Source organism: Ananas comosus, linkage group 17, assembly GCF_001540865.1.
Source record: "Ananas comosus cultivar F153 linkage group 17, ASM154086v1, whole genome shotgun sequence".
NCBI classification, from domain to species: Eukaryota; Viridiplantae; Streptophyta; class Magnoliopsida; order Poales; family Bromeliaceae; genus Ananas; species Ananas comosus.
This window is the reverse complement of record NC_033637.1, coordinates 3,074,059-3,094,856: the sequence shown is the minus strand read 5'-3', so window position 1 is coordinate 3,094,856 and position 20,798 is coordinate 3,074,059. Positions and strand designations below refer to the sequence as shown.

At 39.5% G+C, this 20,798-nt stretch overlaps 4 protein-coding genes across 7 annotated transcripts; 1 reads left to right on the top strand and 3 right to left on the bottom strand.

Annotated features, from left to right (window-relative positions):
- LOC109722726 (thioredoxin-like protein 4B) lies at window positions 2,320-5,523 on the bottom strand. The gene is made up of 5 exons (XM_020250844.1): window positions 5,324-5,523; window positions 4,640-4,797; window positions 3,981-4,047; window positions 3,317-3,458; window positions 2,320-2,932 (listed from the first exon to the last, which is right to left on the bottom strand). Exons 1-4 carry the CDS (start codon window positions 5,456-5,458, stop codon window positions 3,360-3,362), a joined length of 459 nt encoding a protein of 152 aa, XP_020106433.1. The 5' UTR covers window positions 5,459-5,523; the 3' UTR covers window positions 2,320-2,932; window positions 3,317-3,359.
- Window positions 6,171-9,374, top strand: LOC109722998 (pentatricopeptide repeat-containing protein At2g22410, mitochondrial-like). Of its 2 annotated transcripts, none has more exons than XM_020251184.1 (4): window positions 6,171-8,406; window positions 8,487-8,587; window positions 8,694-8,906; window positions 9,042-9,374. In XM_020251184.1, the coding sequence occupies exon 1, from the start codon at window positions 6,252-6,254 to the stop codon at window positions 8,235-8,237; it is 1,986 nt and encodes a 661-aa protein (XP_020106773.1). In that variant the 5' UTR covers window positions 6,171-6,251; the 3' UTR covers window positions 8,238-8,406; window positions 8,487-8,587; window positions 8,694-8,906; window positions 9,042-9,374. The 2 variants fall into 2 exon arrangements, with proteins under 2 accessions (XP_020106773.1, XP_020106772.1); XM_020251183.1 differs by having other exon boundaries at window positions 8,688-8,906.
- Window positions 10,299-17,432, bottom strand: LOC109722999. Its single transcript, XM_020251185.1, has 7 exons — window positions 16,826-17,432; window positions 16,559-16,721; window positions 15,803-15,977; window positions 15,520-15,684; window positions 14,831-14,927; window positions 11,174-11,492; window positions 10,299-10,930 (listed from the first exon to the last, which is right to left on the bottom strand). The coding sequence occupies exons 6-7, from the start codon at window positions 11,459-11,461 to the stop codon at window positions 10,598-10,600; spliced, it is 621 nt and encodes a 206-aa protein (XP_020106774.1). The 5' UTR covers window positions 11,462-11,492; window positions 14,831-14,927; window positions 15,520-15,684; window positions 15,803-15,977; window positions 16,559-16,721; window positions 16,826-17,432; the 3' UTR covers window positions 10,299-10,597.
- Window positions 17,766-20,052, bottom strand: LOC109723001 (ycf20-like protein). 3 transcript variants are annotated; one of them, XM_020251187.1, is made up of 3 exons: window positions 19,924-20,020; window positions 19,055-19,169; window positions 17,766-18,929 (listed from the first exon to the last, which is right to left on the bottom strand). In XM_020251187.1, exons 2-3 carry the CDS (start codon window positions 19,071-19,073, stop codon window positions 18,454-18,456), a joined length of 495 nt encoding a protein of 164 aa, XP_020106776.1. In that variant the 5' UTR covers window positions 19,074-19,169; window positions 19,924-20,020; the 3' UTR covers window positions 17,766-18,453. The 3 variants fall into 3 exon arrangements, with proteins under 3 accessions (XP_020106776.1, XP_020106775.1, XP_020106777.1); XM_020251186.1 differs by having other exon boundaries at window positions 19,055-19,145; window positions 19,924-20,013; XM_020251188.1 differs by lacking the exon at window positions 19,055-19,169 and having other exon boundaries at window positions 17,876-18,929; window positions 19,924-20,052.

Sequence of the window (20,798 nt, the reverse complement as noted above, 5' to 3'; positions counted from 1 at the left end):
GCTTAGTTTGGTATTGAGGTCGACCTAACGCTATTAGATAAAATAGAGTTGTGGAAAAAGCATATAGAGATATGCTTCTGCATTTTTCTGTGGAACCGCAGAAAATATATTGTAACCGACTCCTCGCGATATGCGGAACGCAATATTACGTCGGAAACAAACATGGTATTTTTTCAATGTACTTTTTGACTGCACGTAACGCAATCTTCCCGTAATTTTAAATAAAACCTTAGATTGTTAAAAGTAGCTTCCCTGGTTTAATTGTTTTTACATTTTCTTTTCTACTATTTTTAAGAGAATTTTTTTTTCCTCCATGTGTTTGTCATATATATATATATATATATATATATATATAGGGTCCGGCTACTATACTATTATGAGTAGGATCGCCCTCGTACTCATAAGTTGTTTTCGATGATAGAGCTTCCGAATCGATGATCCACACCGTTAAACGTTATTTACAGCATTTAAAACTTCTAGAAATCAAATTTTATAATTTTTTCGACATCATTTACCTTACGATCAAGAAGTCACAAATTGACAATTTTAACGGCCAGTATGGAATACTTACTAGTTTAACGTGTAAAAGAATCAGAGTTTGTTGAATTTTGATAGAAAATCTATTCACTACAATAGATAAAGATCAATAACTCCGATCTTGAATTGAAAGATACGATCATTCTTTTTATAGGACGTCTTTGATTTTGACCGTTCATTTTATGCCCACTTGATGGACTTTATTATGATTCGAAAATTTACGAAATTTATTTTCTAGAAGTTTCAAATCCTCTAGATCATATTTAACGGAGTAGATCGTCGATTCGGAAGCTCTAACATTGAAAACAACTTATGAGTACGAGAGCTCCAATACTCATAATAGTATAGTAGCCATGGCATATATATATATATATATATATATATAATATATATATATATATATATATATAGTTCAGCATTTATATAAATAAATAATAAAAAATAATAATTTTTATGTGAACAACAACAGTTCACCTTTCTAAAAATTTTACTTGTGAAGTGCACCCACCCGGAAAAGAAAGGACAAGAAATCCTAGGGCCGCATGGAATAAGAGGTGGTGTGGGCCCCATCGGCTAATCTGACACCAAAGACGCATTTGCGGGGGCCCACCACCCCCTTCCCCTGCGAGACATCTCCCCCGCCTAAGTCTGCCTCGTTCCGCGCGAGGAGGCGCACCCTTTGCTCTAACGCCATTCGTCGCGGCGCGCTCTCTCTCTCTCTCTCTCTCTCCTCTTTATTTCTCCTCCTCTCTCTCTTTCTTTTTTTTCTTTTTTCTTTTCCTTCTTTTAATGCGGCGGAAAAAAAGAAAAAAAGAAAAATTAAAGCGAGAGAGAGAGAGAGAGAGAGAGAGAGAGACCAAATTCCACCGCACGGGGCTTCCAATGGCCGACTGCGTAGCCCTCTCTCAACAGTTTGACAGCTTGATTTGGAACGTGGCGGCAGCAGCAGCAGCTCAAAATGCCCAAAATAAATTCCGACCCCCTGTCGGCGACGTGATGCGCAGTTGCGAACAAAAGACACACGTTTTACTTGTCTAATAATGTCTGCATCGGGCGGATCTGAACATCTATCCCGTCCACCCTTGATCTCATGAGTGTACTTGTGAAGGCAACAAGTAGTGCAGTCATTCAGTATCAAACTTAAAATAGAGTGAACCCTAACTAATTACTTGTGTCCTACTGTCATTGACCTTTACTTTTTTAATTTAGAAAAAAATAACATACTTACTATCTGCTTACTTCAATAGAAAATTAAATTTAATTATAAATTACGAAGAAAGCTAAGTTTTCTACAAGAGCGAGAAAGACACACAACCAAAAAAAAAAAAAAAAAAAAAAAAAAAAANCCGAGAAGAAAAGAAAAAAAAAAACTTTTCAGCAAAAAACAACTGGAGACTTTCTAACAGTTAAGGTCGCCCCTCGCCCCTCTTCTTTCAGCCCGTCAAAAGATTTACGATCTCCACAAAAACATAATAAATATTCCTCATCTTTTCTTGAAAGATGATACAATTCCTTTTTATGCATATTACCCACCATGAGCCGGCTAGCTTACAAAGTTCTTATTTGACACGTTGATGAGTGTCTCCCGTAAATTCCTTGCCGAAGTTGGATAGTGGAGCGCATTCTGAATTAAAGATCATCCGAGACAATATTTTTAATATAAATACAGGTCAAAAATAGGTGTCCGTTAGTTTCTGCTTCGGCTCGGCACCACATAAAATGCACCGTTGGTTCCCATCCCACCCTCTTTTCAATAAATGTCAACGGTAAGAATTCTTTTTCTTAGGAGTAACCAAACAAAAATCTTTATTTTAATAAGAATTTTTAGTTTTCCAATATGTGGAACAACACAATCCCTAATACCCTCGTCGTCGATCAAGAATTTGCACATCGAGCGAACAGAAAAAATTTGGGATTAGATAACCGCCACTTTATCCCGTCATGTCCCGCACCCCCGAGATGATTCGGGACAAGTGCTTTAAAGTGTTGAAGACGAAGGCTCTCTTACTCGGGGTAACCTAGTAGTATCATGTCCCATCTCCAACCTCTTGGCGTTTAGCAGTTCCACACCTTTAGTTGCTTCCGTGTAACTTGCTTCATGTGTCATTGACCCTTTAGTATAGATACATACATAGGAAGCTACTGGGAATAATACTATAAATAAATGAGCTCTAAATATATAGGTGATTGATTATATGCATTACAACTTTAGTCTGAACTTTATCTACCGACCTATAAATGCACAATAGTTCATGCAAGCTCTATACCATTATGCGTTAAAACCACCATGAGTCGATGCCGTAATAGAGTCAGAATAGCATCCAAAGGACCCGACCCGGACAGGCTCCAACACTGGACCTTTTTAAAATCGGATTCGTACTAACCCAGTCGGTACCTGTGTAATCAAGTTTTGTTAAAAACAACAGGAAGTAACCTTTTCATTCATGTGAAAAATAAATGCCGATATTATATACAGTTCAAATGCAGTGCAGAAGTAAAGGTGGAAGATTATCTGGCAATGTTTCTTGCGGGGTCACCTACCTCTGCAACGAGAAAGTGCCCATTTTATTTTTACACCATATTAGAAACATCTCAGCGCCGAGACAATTTACACGGCATTTTAATTACTTGAAGTTCTTAGGATTATGATTTCCATGCTCCATATCCATAAAGAATAGTAATCTTACTTTTACTTCGCATGAGAGCAATATCTGTGCATTTTAAGGAAGAGTAAACTAAGCCAAGTTGTAGCAAGTAATTAACAAGTTTCATTCCTTACCTTTTAAAACAGTGAAAGGCCGAATACTTGGATAGTTGGATAATTACACATCCTTGAAGAGAAGCTGGAATCTTGGTATCCTCTCTGGCGGAAGTGGACAGCTAACAATCAGTTTTCCTTTCATTGCCCCTCGATATATCGCCTGTTACAAAATTTTGAGAGATTAATTAAAATGATATTTCACTACATTTAAGATGATTTCTCAATATATAGTCTAGAAGAAGAATCACTTAGTTAACTATCCGTTCCTTCAATTACTAGCTAAATGTATGATTTTTCGCTCACCATATTCTTCACTTAAAGAGTCCGTTTAAACATATAACAAATAGGCCATAATATTGTGTATGATTACTCATTGCTATGCATTCACTTCAGATACTCGTCATCTACTCGACCAAGAATCTCCAGGACAAAGTTAGAAGGAAGCAGAATTCAATAATAAAACATATTTACTAAAATACATACTCCTGAAATAGTTTGCATCCAACAATGATTTAAACAGCAGATTCCAAAACACATGAAATATGCACAGCAAGTATCATGATATTCATTAAGCGTTTAAGCAAAGAATTCGTAAATTCTTGCCGAACAATATGCAATCTACTATAACTAGGCAAGAAATCTGTGAATAAATTACAGGTAAATATTTAATTCTGATACTCACCTCCACTACATCAATAAAGTCTTGTTTCCTGTGAAAAGAGCCTATCCATTTTGTATGATCAGCAGTCCTGCGTGATAACCAAGAATAACAAGTTCAGAGAAATTAGAAAGCAAGATAGATTTATATATTCAAAAATGCTAAGGTCACGCGATATTTGTGGAACATGAGATTTTAAGCTTCTTAGATGTGAGTTAAAAGTATAGCGATGATCTTTTATAAATGGATCAAGGGTAAGTACATGAAACAGTTAAATCAATATAAACAGTTAGACCACACCTACCCAAGCAAGATAATGACTATATTTACACAGTATACATTCTTTATGGCTGGAAGGGTACTATTGTTTGCCTCTTCTCTCTACATTCGATATCCTTTTCGCTGAAGATAGGAAAATTCGACTACGTAGGAACATTTTCATCTCTCTTTACTAGGATAATATATTGGCCCCAACTAATTCTCTGATACAAGGTGGTTTGTAGAGATGTCGAATGCATCATATTCTCACAGAACAACAATGAAGGCGGCCATTGCGACAAACTACATAAAGATTAAGGGGGTTAACAGTAAAGATTTAAATGTTTGGAGGGTATTGGGGGGACTTTCTGCATTTTAGCAACAAATGAACAACATGAGACTAATTTGAGCAGAGAGGTGCATACCCTGAGTCCATTTTCATGTGATGAGCATTGAAGAAGAAAACAGTTGACGGTAAGTATGTGATGTCAAAGTAGTTCACATAAACTTGAATCTCCTCAGCATCTATATCAACTAAAGCTACCGTCGCAAAATTCGAAATTTCTCGGGATGACTTGGATAGCTGTTAAAACCATTCAAGTTAGAAAATAACATTGCAAGCACCAACAAAGTTAACAAAAAAAAAATGAGATAAGCATTAAAAATTATAGCATGACTAACTTTGAGGAAATCATCCTAGGAGTTTAGGGAAAACTATTATGTCCTCGATCGCCTCTATGCATGATATCTGAATATTCGCAAAAACTAACAGCTCCTTTCCAGCTAAGTATTAATAGTGCTCAATTCTACAGATCTGTCAACTGAAAAAGTGTTTATAACAGTAAAATTCAAGCAACTCACATTAAACTTAGCAAAGTTCCTAATTTAATTGATGGAAATAACTTAAATCAAAAGAAGAACAAGATGAGCACAAATACAATCATGTATAATTAGGGTTTAACACTAGGGTTCAACAAATTATCGAACTCCCTACACGAACAGCGAATTCATGGATAACAACGTTGCACAATCTGGTAAAACCCTAACACGGATCACGAATTCGAGTTGGTCTAATAATGTGGATTGAGATGGAAGGGTAGGGCACGTACGATGTCGTCGAGGTGGAGGCAATTGGGATCGTCGGATCGGCCGAATCGGAGGACGAGGACCTTGTCGAGGGTGTCGCGGATTAGGGTATCGACCTCGCGCTTCCGCGTGAGCGTCGGGAGGAGCACCGACCCCATCGCCTACGTCTCTCTCTCTCTCTCTCTCTCTTCTTCGTCTTCTTCCTCTCTCTCTCTCTCTCTCTTCTTCGTCTTCTTCGTCTTTAAGAACGATGATGCTGAGCTCCGCTTCGAGATTTTTGGATCCGGAGCCGAGTCCAATTACTATGAGCTTACGGGTTGTGGATCTGAGTCCAATTTGTGGCTAATTAGGCTCAAATATATTATGGGTGGAACCCAACCCAAAATTTTGTGGGCTTTTGGGCCTATTTTCGCTCCTAACGGTGCGGTTCACTAATAAACGCACTCGCCTTGAAGGAAAGGAAAATTACATATGCATCCCTCTAAAAAGACTAATTTATAATAACGTGTCTGTAAATATTAGTTTTTTATATACATCCCTCCAGATTCTAAAAATGTGGATAGAAGTATCTTTATTTTGACCTGAGTCCCTTACCCATTAATATTCTTTACTTTTTCAATCTAAATAATAATGTTACTTTCACTAATATATTCGTTTATTTTCTATTCCTTCTGTCTTTCTCGTAATAGTTAAAAATTTAGTGATCTGCTCAATCTGGGAGTTCCTAAATACAAAATTTTAAAATATATGACAAACAAATAAAAAATATAGGAAAGGCGAATTGACAATTTGAAATATCCCAGGGTTATATTTGCAAAATACAGCAGAAAAATCAACGCCTTTGTAACCGCCCCGGCGCCATTTGTGATCCCCCGCGCGAACGCTATATAACTCCACGGCGATTATGAAATTTGCGCGCCAAACTCCCCACTCCCTTCCCCCTCCCGCCAAATGCGGCGGCCTCCTCTCCCACCTATTATCCGCTTCTCCTCGTCCTCCACCTCGTCCTCGTCCTCGTCCTCGTCCTCCTTTAGCACGAAGCCCAAATGGAACTCCAACCCCAATCTCCGCATCACCCACCCCGTCCTCTCCCTCGTGGAGTCCTGCGCCTCCATGGCTCAGCTCCGCCAGATCCAGGCCCACATGACCCGCACAGGCCTCATCGCCCACCGCTTCCCCGTGAGCCGCGTCCTCGCCTTCTGCGCCCTCGCCGACCCCGGCGACATTCGCCACGCCGAGCTCCTCTTCGCTAAAATCCCTGATCCCAACGCCTACATCCACAACGCCATGATCCGAGGGTACACAAGATCGAACCTTCCCTCCGCGGCCCTCTCCGTCCTCCGTTGCGTGATCCGTAAGCGCGCCGAGATGGATGGCCGGACCTTCGTGTTCGGACTCAAGGCCTGTGAGCGGATCTCGGGGATTTCCGCGGGGGAGAAGGTGCATTGCGTGATTAGAAAATTGGGTTTTGATGCGGAATTGCTCGTGGGCAATGGGTTGGCGCACTTCTATGCCAAAAATGGGATCTTGGCTGATGCGGAGAAGGTGTTTGATGAAATGCGCGAGCGAGATGTGGTCTCTTGGACTACGATGATTGATGCGTACACGCAGAATGGCCACCCGGATGAAGCGTTGAGGCTCTTCTACCGGATGTTATTGGCAAATATTGAGCCTAACGAAGTTACGCTAATTACTGTTCTTTCGGCTATCTCGCAATTGGGTATCTTAACATTGGCTAAGTTGGTGCACAGCTATATAGAAACATGCGATATAGATGCTAGCATTAATCTGATGAATGCTTTGGTGGATGCATATGGCAAGTTTGGATGCATACACTATGCTAGGGAGGTGTTCGACGCCATGGCAATCAAGGACGTGTTTTCTTGGACAAGTATGCTAAATGCCTATGGGAAATGCGGCAACTTGAAGCTTGCAATGCAGATGTTCGAGAGTATGCCCGAGAGGAATGCGGTATCTTGGAGCAGTATGATTGCAGCTTATTCACAGGCAAACCAACCTAAAGAAGCATTGGACTTGTTCAATGAGATGATTGCAAAAAGCGTGGAACCTCTAGATGCTACTTTGGTGAGTGTTCTCTCTGCGTGTTCTCAGCTGGGTCGATTAGGTCTTGGTAGGTGGATCTATGAGTATTACATAAATGGAGAAAAGATTAAACTTAGTACTAAACTAGCGAATGCCTTTATAGACATGTATGCTAAGTGCGGAGATGTTGAGGCAGCAGCTAGGTTATTCGGGGAGATGCTTGAAAGAGATATAGTGACTTGGAACTCAATGATTATGGCATATGCAACCCATGATTATTTCAAAGAATCTCTCGTACTTTTTGAGAAGATGACAGGAAGTGGAATCATCCCAGATGATATCACTTTTGTTGGAGTCCTATCTGCCTGTAGTCATGGTGGGTTAGTTTCGGAAGGCCAAAAGCATTTCAACGACATGAAGTTGGTCTACAATTTAGCACCAAAAGCAGAGCACTGTGCATGTATGATAGATCTGCTTGGCAAAGTTGGGCTTTTGCAAGAAGCTTTCGAGATGATAAAAAGCATGCTGAGGGAGCCAGATGAGGCAGGTTGGGGTGCTTTTCTAAATGCTTGTAGAATGCATGGAAACATAGAGTTGGGCAAGTGGGCTGGAAATAAGCTTTTAGAGTTGGACCCTGGGGACAGCGGAATATATGTGCTTCTGTCGCAACTCTATGCTACTAAAAATAGATGGGATGATGTGAAGAAGGTTAGGATGATGATGAGAGAGAAAGGTGTGAAGAAGACTCCCGGTTGTAGCTCGATGGAGGTAAATGGGAAGTTTCATGAATTCTTTGTTGCGGATACTTCACATGTTCGATCAGAAGAAATATATACGACTTTAAGGAATATTTACTTGCACTTAAGGTGGGAGGGTTATGTTCCCATCACTTGATCGGTATATGTCAGATACTGAGGATTCAGTTGCGAACTTCAAGACTAGCATTTCGCGAAGGCTAATTATAGTCCTGCATACGTGAACTTGCAAGCAAGTCGATAAAAAAACTTGCTTTGGATACAATATTTGGAATTGGATGAGATCGGCAATTGTCTTCTAGGACTAGGTTAATTCTTTATAAATTTGTTGTCTTATTTGATCACCTTATGTCATGTATCCTTTGCTTATAACTGTCTGTGTCAACAGGTCGATGATTTTATTCTAAAAATGTATGTGAGATGAATTATGTGCTCTACATGACTTAGACTGTCCTCAAGATGAATCATGGGAAGCTCTTCTCTTACATGGTAATTCACTCTCATCAAATGAAGTGATCTTCCAAATAGTTACATGCTGTTATTTGCTCTTTTGAACCTTTAACTAATTTTGCTGCTTATGTGTTTCTAGGAACAGCGCAGAGTTATCTAATCAGAGAAAATCATGCATAGTCTTCCTCTCCTGGTCATATCTCCAAAAGAGGACCTTCTAGTTGTGATCAGTCTCTTTGCAGCTATATGTAAATGTTTCAGATGCATGTTGGCGAAATGCACTTCTGTTGTGTACACAATTGTTAGCATCCACACACCAAAATTTCCAAATTGTTTGTTCTTCACATGGGCTAAGGAGGTGAGATTTTGGTTTCATAATAGAATCATTGCAACTAAATTTGTGTTTTATATATTGAGGAAATTCTTTAATTCTCTTGATATAATTATTTTAATAAATAGCATCTTGATATATGTTCTCTTTAATATCGACCAGAATGTCGATGGTCTAAATTCCTTCTGATGATTCAGCAATACCATACTCTTGTCTGTTGCTTCATGGACCATGTTTGAGAATTTAATCTTGCTCGAGTTACAAAGCGAGGCCTGGCTTTTCAAAGATGCAGTTGCAAAACAGACAGGTACGTAGAAATCCTAGATCTCTTCAGGAATCACATGTTGTCAAAATTTACTTGTTAGCTCATAATTTATGGCTAGATACAGGGAAAAAGGCTATATCTGATTACTCGTACTCATTTTTATTTGAACCTTTACTTTAACACTTGTTTATGAATCACATGCATCAGCACTGTGGTGCTGGAGTTTAAGCATTAATGGTTGTGGAATTGGAAGAGAAGATTCCAAGCTCTTCTTAGAGTAAAGCATGTGAATCTACTTTACCACGAAGCAAGAGAACCAGAATAGTTCAAAGTTCATTAAATGAGTCTCGAACCATTAGCCACTGCTTTTATAACAGCCTAACCAATCTATTAATGGTTTCGCCGGACAGTGATGGGTTAGCATGATTCTATTAATTGTATTAACCTTTTTAGACCATTCCAACTTCAAAGATTGGAGGAAGCATTCATATCTACTTTTTCTGAACGTGCTGCTCTCTTGAATGGCCATCAATACAACAGTATCGTGGCCAACCTAAACTATCTAATTACTAGACAATGGTAACTTAGTATTATTCATTACTACACTAATTTTTCAGAAGTAGATGAGAGTTGAATTTGAACAGACGAAAATTGTACCATAAAGAGGTTTATACAAATTAAGGAGTGGTGGTCCCACTCATCGTCAAAAGGAACTGAACTAACTAGTTCATTTCAGATTCTACCTCCATCCGCTTCTAAAAGTGGGCATAGTATTTTCTGTTTTAGTCTTGGTAAACCTAATTCGCGTTATTAAGCTACTGTTTTGCATGGGGAAGAGCAACTTCAATTCATTCAGATGGGCATCAGCATAGGGAGGTGTTCCCACACTCTAGTAAGTTGTGGTAGAGGTGTAGTATCACCCCCCACCTGGGATCACTCCCCTCCCCATTTTGTATATATCTAAAGCACTGACTCCCAGCTTCTTCTGGCTCAGATCAACCCCATGTGTTGTGGGAATAGGAGACAGATGTAAGGGGAATAGAATAGTGTAATTGTTTGTAGTTAGCATTCATTTCCCTCCCTTTCTCTCTCTTAATAGCCCAAACCACCACCCCATCTAAAATAGGTGCAATTTAGAGTGGAGCAGTCAAAGCTTTTATGGTGCAGGAAACTTCACCTCTTCTTTAAATGAAACAAAGGACTCTTTTCATTGCTGATACTATCTCTTTCTCTCTCTGTTCTCTCATTGAAACCTTGTAAAAGTCCTCAGCATTGGAACTTTATAGTATACTCACATGTCCACCTAGCTTCATTGTCGTCGTCGTCGTCGTCGTCGAAGAACGATTAACATACTTATGTTTACCCTTGCACCTGGTCATGCTTCCAGGGTCTCTAAAACATTCAGTGACTACTAGGTTTTTCTTTTCTTTTTATACAATTAGCTCGCTTCGCGCTAATGGAGGAGGCTGAGAGTTTCGACGGGCTTCACCGCGTCCGTATGGCGTGGAGGCGGCTGCAGCGAGTGCACGTACTTGCAGTTCGGGCACGACGGGGAGGACTTGCACAGCATGACGAGGAGGTGGCAATTCGCGCACACCACGGCAACCATGTTCCCTCCCGAACTCGCGTGCTTCCTTGGCTCGTCGAGGGCCACCGAGCCTGAGCTCGCATTCGCGTCGGAGCTCGCGAGTGTTGCGATGTTGAGCTCCAGATTTAGGGCTTGCTCCTTAGGCCTGATCCAACTCTTCTTCAAGGTTTTCCTGTTTAAGTAGTACATCCTCCCGGACTAGGAAGAAGAGATAATATCAACAGGATTAGAACATGTGACACACATCATGGAATCAACCCTGACAATACCACAGTACCATGTATAGCTAGAGATCTCGAATTCTATGATACTTTAAGTAACAAAGAACTATAAGTATGTTTACAAAGTCTTAATGAATTTTCAAAGTTGGTCATGCGCGCGCATATGCGTGCGCATGAGAAAGAAAGAGAGAGAGAGCAAGAGAGAGAGAAAGAGACTCACTTGGAGGTCGAGGCATTGCTCCCAATCCAAAGGCAAGGGATCATTGAGCTGAAGCTCCACGCTAGTTTGCGCGGCGGGGTGCTCGTCCCAGGCGTGCTTCCTCTTCTTCCGCGAGTTGGCGTCGGAGTCCGACGACGAGCTATACGTGCTCTTGGCGAAGGTGGATACCGAAGGCCCCAGCGACAGCTCCGGTTGCTCCATCACCCTCGACGCCGCCTTCACCTTCCCCAGTTCCTCCGCTTCTCCGAAACCGAACTCTCTCTTCGGTCGAAGGAATTCGGTGATCATCCTCTATCTATCCTCCGCTTTGGTACGAATCCTAGAAGAAGAAGCAGAAGAAGAAGAAGAAGAAGAAGAGGAGAGAAACTACTTCACCCTTTTGATTGATGGGTTCGTGCATGAAGAGGAGAGGGGAGAGGAGAGAGGTGTGGGGAAGGGTGATGAGATCAGAGAATGCTAAAGAAGGGGTTCTTAAATGGGGCTCATCCAACCTCATTAAGAGGAGGGGGCAGGGCAAAGCATTAAAGATGACAAGTAGAGTGACCTTAAATGACTCAAATCCTCTCCTCCACACCATTTAAGAGACCCCCTCCCCTACATGGCTGGACTATTCACGTCATAACGCACCCATGTATTAAACCACCTCTTCACTATATCAAGCTCTCTCTCTCTCTGTCTCTGTCTCTCTCTCTCTCTCTCTCTCTCTCATGCGCGCGCGCACACACACTCTTTTTAAAGCATGCGTGTACATGAAGCTATAAATTCCAGCACCAAAGCTGTGTAATTTAGTGCTTGGAGCCAATAGGTGTGATCATGAATTGCTAATTACTAGTAGGGAATTACACTTGCATGATGCTGTTTTGACGTGCCTAGAAGCTTAAGCTGGTAGAGAATTCTAGCTCGGATGTATAGCTCGTGAAACAATTACTTATTCTAAAAGAGAATTATTCGATAAGGAACTTCCGCAAGAAACAATTCGAGTACCGAGCACACGCACAAATCTTGCTTCTTTGTTTGTTGTTCTTAAGACACAAATGTAAGCATCTTAATTAGTAGATCGGGTATCTACATGAACAGTTAGTTGATGACTTGGCATATTGGGGTAGGGCTCTTAATTAAATTAATAACCGTATGTTGGTTAAAACATTAATTGAGAGGAGAAGAATTTGGAAGGTATAGAAGATTACATCATTATGTAAATATGGATGGATGTGGCCTACTCAACTTAATTGGAGCTTTTATGAGAAAGTAGATGTCACACTACTACAATTCACTAAAGGAGAGGAGAGCTTTTTATTCGAGAGTGGAATATATATCATCGAGCTTTGTAACGTCATAAAATTTCCCATGCACCATGTGACTATCATCCTTGTATACCTACACCATTAACTACCATGAAATCATGAACTGCTCATTGTGGGTGGGCATTCATGGCCATTGCCCTAACTCTAATTCTCATAAAGAAGCGCTGAACCCCTACTGCATATATACTTACTTATATGTAGGAGAGAGAGAGAGAGAGAGAGAGAGAGAGAGAGAGAGAGGGGGGTTAATAATACTATTCCAGGTTCGATTCATGTCTGATCGATTCTTTGAATAACATGATATTAGAGTTGATCCTAATTAAGCCTTTTGTTATCTTTTTTATTATCTCTTTTATCAATACACATGATATTATATAACTGATATCAACCATTACATGTGAGCAGAGGTGTTATGAACTATTCCTCACCGTAACCTATCAGACCGGCCTTTTGGTTAGCGAATGTGCGTGTGGGTGAGCGTCAAAGACTATTCCTTGCCGTTTTCTTCGAGGTAGATCTTTTTCTCTATAGAGAGAGAGAGAGAGAGAGAGAGAAATGTTAATAGCTAGAGTTAATACTAATAACAGCAAGGAGAGCCCCCTCTCACCACCCCCACCCTCCCACGCAGTAAATTGGCCGAGGCATGAGGGAGAGGGAATAAATAAGGCGTGTTGGGGCCTTCTCTCCTTTCTACTCACCAGTGCCAACCACACTAATAAATGGAGGCGCCTCTCTCTTTGGTTGTTGGGGCATGAACCCATTTATTGTTTGATGTTCTCTCTTTCGTTATTTATGCCTCAACCCACTCCCTCCCCCTCCCCCCATTGATTTTTCCACCCCAATAAAGCTAATAACCCACAATCACTTCAACTTAAATTTTGATTAATTTGGGCTCCATCGCCCAACATGATCCGAGTTTGTACGCTCCACGTACGCATGCATTATGGTCAAGTTATATAATAACAATTAATTTAAGCCCCTCTCTAGTGGTTAGTATTAATTCAAGGTTACTTCTCAGCATCTACCTGTTAATCCACGTACGTACGTGTTCCTTTATGGCACCTACAGTATACATGGTTGAGGATATAATTGTGTGTGTTTACTTGCCGTTAATATAGGGCCATATTTGGTATTGTATCTGAGTCGAAATTCCTATGTATACCTGTGTTATGTGTAACAATTAATGCGTTATAAGCAACTCGAAAACCATGGCATAACACTTGGAGCTGAATAGGAGATACAAGTAGATGTTGCAGGACACGGAGGGATCTAAAACAGTAGTTTTCTATGTTGATGAGGATATATATATATCTTCCGCATGCTGAAGCATGTGGACGTAATTTTTTAAGGCTAAGTAATACTTTTCGTCCTCAAACTATGAGGCGCATGATAGTTTGGTTCCCAAGCTTTTTTGATTGGTTATAATTTCTAGTTCGAACTTATTAAATTATTACAATTAAATTCTAAAATCTAATCTAATTTAGTTGACTAAATATTAATATAATCGGTAACACAATAACAATTAAGATGCCCTATAAGCACTTTCACATCAGGGACACGATAATATTAATTTAGTCAACTATATTAAATTGTGCAACTTAATTACAATAATTTATAAAATTCGATATAACAAATAAAAGTTTGAGGACCAAAAGTGTGATTTAGCCGTTTTTCACTACCCACCTAGGCTACGGGCCTGCTTATATTACTAACCTACTGAGCCCCAGTTTTAATATATCTTTGTCACAATTCAATATCTTATTATGTCTTCACAGAATTTAGACAAGTTATTAATTAACAACCATAACATAAATGAAAGTGTGCGTACCTCTTAATAACACTTTGATAACATGAATGGATAGGGGTTTTAAGACAAGGCTAGACTCCGATGAAGAACGTAGATGCATCAAAGTTAGGGGTGAAAAAGAACCGATCCTGATCAAGCCCGCCACCGAAAAAGCATGCGTAATAGTATGATATAATCAGATAAGGCGCAACGCCAACAAAAGTTTAAGAAATAGAACGACGGAGCGTTCCAGTTTCTGTGTTTCTGTTTCTAAACGTGAAACCTAATCGAACTCAGAATCGAGCCGAGCCCGAGCGGAGACTGAAAAGATTGGCTCAATCCTCAGCCCTGCGACGCCTTCAATGCGCCTGCTAGGTGTCGGAATTCGCCAAAGGGATGTGCTACTACATAAGGGTCAGAATTCATCAAAATGTTGCTTTGTTCATTTTCCGCAAAGGAAAGGTCATGAGGCCTTGTCCTTTCCCCCCATGGAAATTGAAGTGATGTTATGTGTTTGCACCCAAAATACCAATTTAGGAAATGCTATTTATAAGATGGTGGTGCTACCTTTTAACATGCTGAGGGCATGTTGTCAATGAATGGCTATGGTGGCAAATGGCACAATGTAGCCACACGCGGTTGGCCCACCCGGTCCGATCCGATCCTGAAAAAGAGAGAACAAACACGTAAAATCCTGGAATGATTGAGTTGTTTAGATGCTATAATTGATGCAAAGTTGTTAATTATATGGGGCTTTTGCAATAACTTAGAAAGCAAAATTAAGCTATAATCCTCCGCAAAGGAAAAGTCTCCCTACCATTTCCAATTTCAGTTCTAGTTTGATACATAACCACATAACCTGTTTCAAAGATTGCACACACACAGCCTCAAAGAAGAGAGTTTGCATACACAAATATATATATACCAGCCAAAATCTAACATTCCAAGGCCACATACATCACTCAAGGTATTTCTAAAGTTCATAGCGTAAAATATGCACTTCATTAAATTATTTTTTTTCTTAAAAGTAGACTAAGAAATTAATGGGTCAACTGTTTCTGGATTGTTGTTAGAACTTTAATTGAGTGCAAGGTGGTCTACACCTGAAGAGAGACTTAACACCTAACCTTCAATACAAACTCTTGAATGCATGATAGTAGTTCCAGCTGATCAATACACTACTCCGCGAGAAAAGTACAACTAGTCCTTCAATTAAAACAAAAAAAACACAAAAAAGTAATTAATTAACATGTTACCTTGGCATATTTCCAACAAGTTCAAACCCTCTTGTGACATCCAAGGTAGAGGTTAAAGACTCAAATTAACATTGTTGGATGTTATATGAGGTTTTCTTGTGTTGAAGTGATTGATTTGTTTGGACGGCCATGATGTAATTCTGAACCACCAGATTCTAGTCCAGTCTATTCATGAAAGTGGGCATAACATTAGTATCGTTAGTGTTAAGACAAATTCTGGATTATTTCTAATTAGATCGATCTTTTAAATAATATGATATCAAAGCCAGTCCTAAGCCCTCACCATTTCAAGAGGTTCCGAGCGAAAAGGAAAAAATCTGAGGGGAATACAAGGTCTGATGCAATAGATTAATGTCTTCCCAAGAGAAGCTGCTGCCTCCGAGTGAGTACAAGATCATTGAATGAAACAAGAGCTTCCTCCTTTACTACTCCATAAACCTCAATTGAAAACTCCTCATCTACCAAGAAGAAATTGAGCAGTGCATTCAAACCCCAACCTACTGCAATTCCCCTCCCTCTCATGCATTTCCACTGCATTTATTTCCTACATTCATCACTCCACTCACTCACAGAGATAGTAATTATTCATGCACCGCGGTTGAACACACCAGGTTCTCCGAACATCTGATTGTAAACAGTTAGACATGATCTATACCCTCAACACTGTTTATACGTGAAAAATCATAATTCTAAAAAAAATTGACCTAATCATTAAGTAGTATGAAAAATCAACAGCATTAGAAAAATCTATTATTTGTCAATTACATGCATAAATTTTTGAAGTATTGTAGATCATATCTAATTTCCCAGTTTTGGAGATCCTGATGTATACAACGCAGTTGCATGCAATAATTTCTCCTCAGCAGAGACTTAAGGTCTTTTTTCCCCCTCATATAAGGACCCTCAAATTTAAATGCAGCATTAATTCACTTTCCTATTTTCGGCAAAGATGGTTCACCCACTTTTCATTTATCACACTTGGCTTGGGTTTTTAAGCAATGCACTGAAGAAATCTTAGTTTCTCCTGAGGAAGTTCTACCTTAAAAGCAAAGCAGTAAATTGGCCAACTTGGTTGGTTGCTTCCGACAAATTATCGCCTGCGCCAGTTGCACAAATCATTCATTGCACCACCCAGTAATCTGCCCTCCATTCATTTCGTACTTCATTCCTTGTTGATCAGTGAGTTGCAGCTTTTGCATTGCCTGAAAAGACTATGATCCAAAATCATCATTTGCGATCAAAACCATCAAAATATTATTTCTTGTTTACCATCTTTTTATTCTTAATGTTACAATAATGCCCATACCCGATCTTCTCACCCAGGCGCACCCGGTGCATGCAATACCTTTGTCATTGCTTCCATCAGCCTACTCTCATGGTGTCATTTAAAGACCACTCCATAGGCCTGAGATTTTACTACATTCACTTCCCCTGCCACAAAAACAATAAAGATCAAATCAATTCAATTCAATCTATTCTTCTTTTTTTTTTTATAGTTTCTACCCAGTTGAATCAAAATATTGTGGGAATTAATTCATGTCAGAAATGGAATGAATAAGGTTGTTAAGTTGCAATATATTGGGAAGATGTACGGATGCAATAAAAAGGTTTAAACAGCACACTAAATGTGCAGTAAACTGGGGAAGGCCAACACATTTACAGCACAAGTACCATGATGCAGTTAATAAACTGACCACCAAAAGGTAAGTATTATTTTGTGAAATAAATGCAACTGAGCTTATTTGCCAATGAGCCTCTCTCTAATTCAGTGGTCAAGGCATCATCTTATTGTTACTACTGAAAGAACTGAGCATGAGTTTTTACACAGCAATTGTTCTACTATTTTGGTTTCGAAAAGCTTTATGTCCGTGAAGATACAGTGTAAAAATCAAAATTTGATAAAGCAAATAACACTGCTTTAGTAATCAAGAACATCAGGAGAAACTGGCACAGAAAAAATTAGAATGATGGATTTGCAGTAAAACAACAATACCTTCTTCGATTCCTCTTCCAGCAATTCTTTCTACATTTCATGATGAAAATGACATAAATAAGTTGATGGTAATTGGAATTTCCAATCCTACCTGATTCATTTAAATTGAGTTTAGACGGAACGTATCAGTGTTCTGCTTTTTCCATGGCTCTCTTTCACAATGTATACAACAGTACACAACAGCTTGCATTGCGAAATTAACATTCTGCAGAGCATATCCATAGTGATGCAAGCAAACAATAACAGTTTTAAATTTCTAAAACTTTATGCTGAGGTGATTTCTTTTTCATCCAAAGCACGATAACTACATTAGAGTCGCTACTAGAATAGCAAAAGATTGCTACTTGTAATAACAAGGAAAGCTAATCTAAAAGACGTGTCACCACTGTAATAGCACACATCAAAATTAATACGCTATCCAATTTCTTCTCCCAAATGGAAAACACATACAAAATGTCTGCTAAATATCTGCTAAAGTAGCTTGATAGTGGAAAAGGCATGTAATGCAGAAACTATCAGCACAATTGCCACAGCACACCAGTAGGAACATACAGATCAGTATATATATTCTCAGGCCTGAAGCAGCGTTGATTTAGCGGCACCATCCACATCAAGGTGTACTAGAGATAGCCATGCATCCAGTTTTCACTTCACAATTTTTCTGATCAGAACAGTGGAATTTGCTCCATGGAACATAAGAGACAGAGAGATCTTGACAAGATGCAACGTTAGCAGGTTCAGTATAGCAGTTCTAGTGTCATCTCCATACGTAGTTGAGAGGCGGCAGAGTGCTTAAGAATATTGAACAGCCAAGCAGTAATTCGTAAACATCCTATATACCTGATTTAAAATCCGCGGCTTCTTTACAACAACATACTTTTAATCTTAGTATGATTCAGAGAGTGGAAGAAGAATAATACATTGGCCAATAGAATTATCACTCAACTAGCAAGTTTGAAAGCATCGATGAAAAGGCCATAGGTAAATCCCATCTTGAAATTGTTGAGGAGCGCAAGAGGAAAGGTTACCTTAGGCCGACTGTAGTAGAATCTAGTCACATATTCTGTAAGGAGGACACATACTACTGCAGCTATAACATCATTCACACCCAACGCGCCGAAAGATAGAGAAATTGTCTGCGCAACATAAAAGCCGCCCAATAGAGAGATGCCTCCAAAAAGCGCTCGCCTAGGTCGGCTTCTAAAATAATTTCTCCAAATGTCAGGGATGATTCTTATAATGTCGACCAACCTTCGAGGCCCTTCAGTCCCTTGGACTGCACGGACGGTGAGGTACTTGGGCAAGTTTTTCCGAGTGCGTAAATTGGAGCTTTGCCAACGGATTTTTGTATCTGTGACTAGGGGACGGGTGGAAATACCGAGAGGGGCAAAACTTGTACTGCATGCCATCAAAGATGCTACAACCCGATGAGCAAAGAACGGACGTCAGAAACCTGATGTTCAAGTAAAGGAACAATACTATGAAAGGAAAGCACTATAGATGAGTTCAATTTTAAATAGAAATGGTAAAATTAAACAAAACCTCCAGATGCAATATCCATCAAACTACGTTAGATATGGACACAATGTATTTGGCCACAGCAACATCTGGAGATCACTGGTCTCGGCTGAATCTGAGGACAACCAAGGACGACGCGCTACATAAGGAACCATAATTGTTGATTCAGGCTAAAAAAATATCAACACCGAACCCAGACATACGGAAAACACTTTGAATCGGACCTAAAACTCTAAAAGTCGATATCGCCTCAACAAAAAAAACCATCTTTCAAACCAGAAAAAAGTGGATGTAATGCTTTTCAGGTCCGACAGTCAGTCAACTTCCTTCAGGAAAAAAAAAAGAAGCCAAGATCAAAGTTGCCAACCTAACATAGGATTCCAATTCCAAGGCCTCGGCATTAGGTAGAGCTATCAAACTAATCAAGCTTATCATGTAGCTTGATCTTTGCGTAGCGAGGCTCGAAAAAGCAGGAAAATTTCTCAGGTCGAGTAGATTGTTCTTTGAACACAAGCACATTTCCGCATTCTCAACTAACCACTATTTCACTTTCACATGAGTATATCACCTAATTAGATTGAATGTGTTTGATTAAACTCTAGGCCGTTTCCTATCGGCTTGATCAATCTTTTGAATAACATGATATCAAACTAATTCTAAACTCTTTTATCTCTCATCTGTTATCTCATCAGCTAATTCTACGAGAATTAAGCTCCAATTAAAGCTCAGTAGATCTTGAACCAAGCTAAAATTAAGAAAAAGGATAATCATCATCATCATCTGCTTCAAAAAAATAAAAATAAAAACAAAAACAAAAACAAAAATAAAAGTCCATCTCAAAAATCTCTTATATTCTATTGAGTGATGAGAGAGAGAGGAAAAGGATACATTACCTCAAAATTTTGGTTCAAGTCCCCCCGAGAATCGTCGACGAGAGGGCTAGGGTTCGAGGAGGAGGAAGAAGGGGTGGGCTATTAGAACATGAAATTGGGCCCCGATTGTGTCGGATTGGGGCCACAATGGGCCAATCTCAACTCATAATTGGGCTTTAATGGCACCATATGGAACCTCCCTCTCACGTGTTGTTGTACGGAAGACCCTCAACTACAAGTTATTCTCAAATAAATCCCTCAACTGGGTATTTTGGGCTTTTTTTGCATTTAGACCCCTGGCAAATTTTTATTTTAAAAATAGTCCTATCAAAATTTAATTTGCAAACATGGCCCTGGGCCTGCCACGCATGCGCCACGTCAGCGCCACGCAGGCAAGGCTGGGTCCGTGTGTTAAATTGAACACGATGAACCATTCACCGTGTTGTGAATGGTTCACCGTGTTTAGTACGTATTTTTTGTTACGTATTTTTATATATTGAAAAGTGGAATAAGAAGTAGGGATGTCAATAGGTATGGATATTTGAAATATTATCCGAATTCAAACCCGAATAAATTTTATATATATATATATATATGCTACTATACTATCGGAAGCACGGAGCCTTCCGTTTATCGTTTTCGATGTTGCGACTTTCGAATCGTCGATCGGCTCCGTTAAACTTGATCTAGAGTATTTGGAGTACCTAGAAAATAAATTTTATTATTTTTCGATATCATTTGCCTAGTGATCGAATGGGCTCAAAATCAATAATTTCAATGGCCGTAGTGAGCCGTTTGCAAGTTTAACGGTATAGAAATATCCAAATCATTTGAAATTTTGATAGAAAATTCTTTATATTATATAAAACAAGATCAATATCTTTGATTTAAAATTT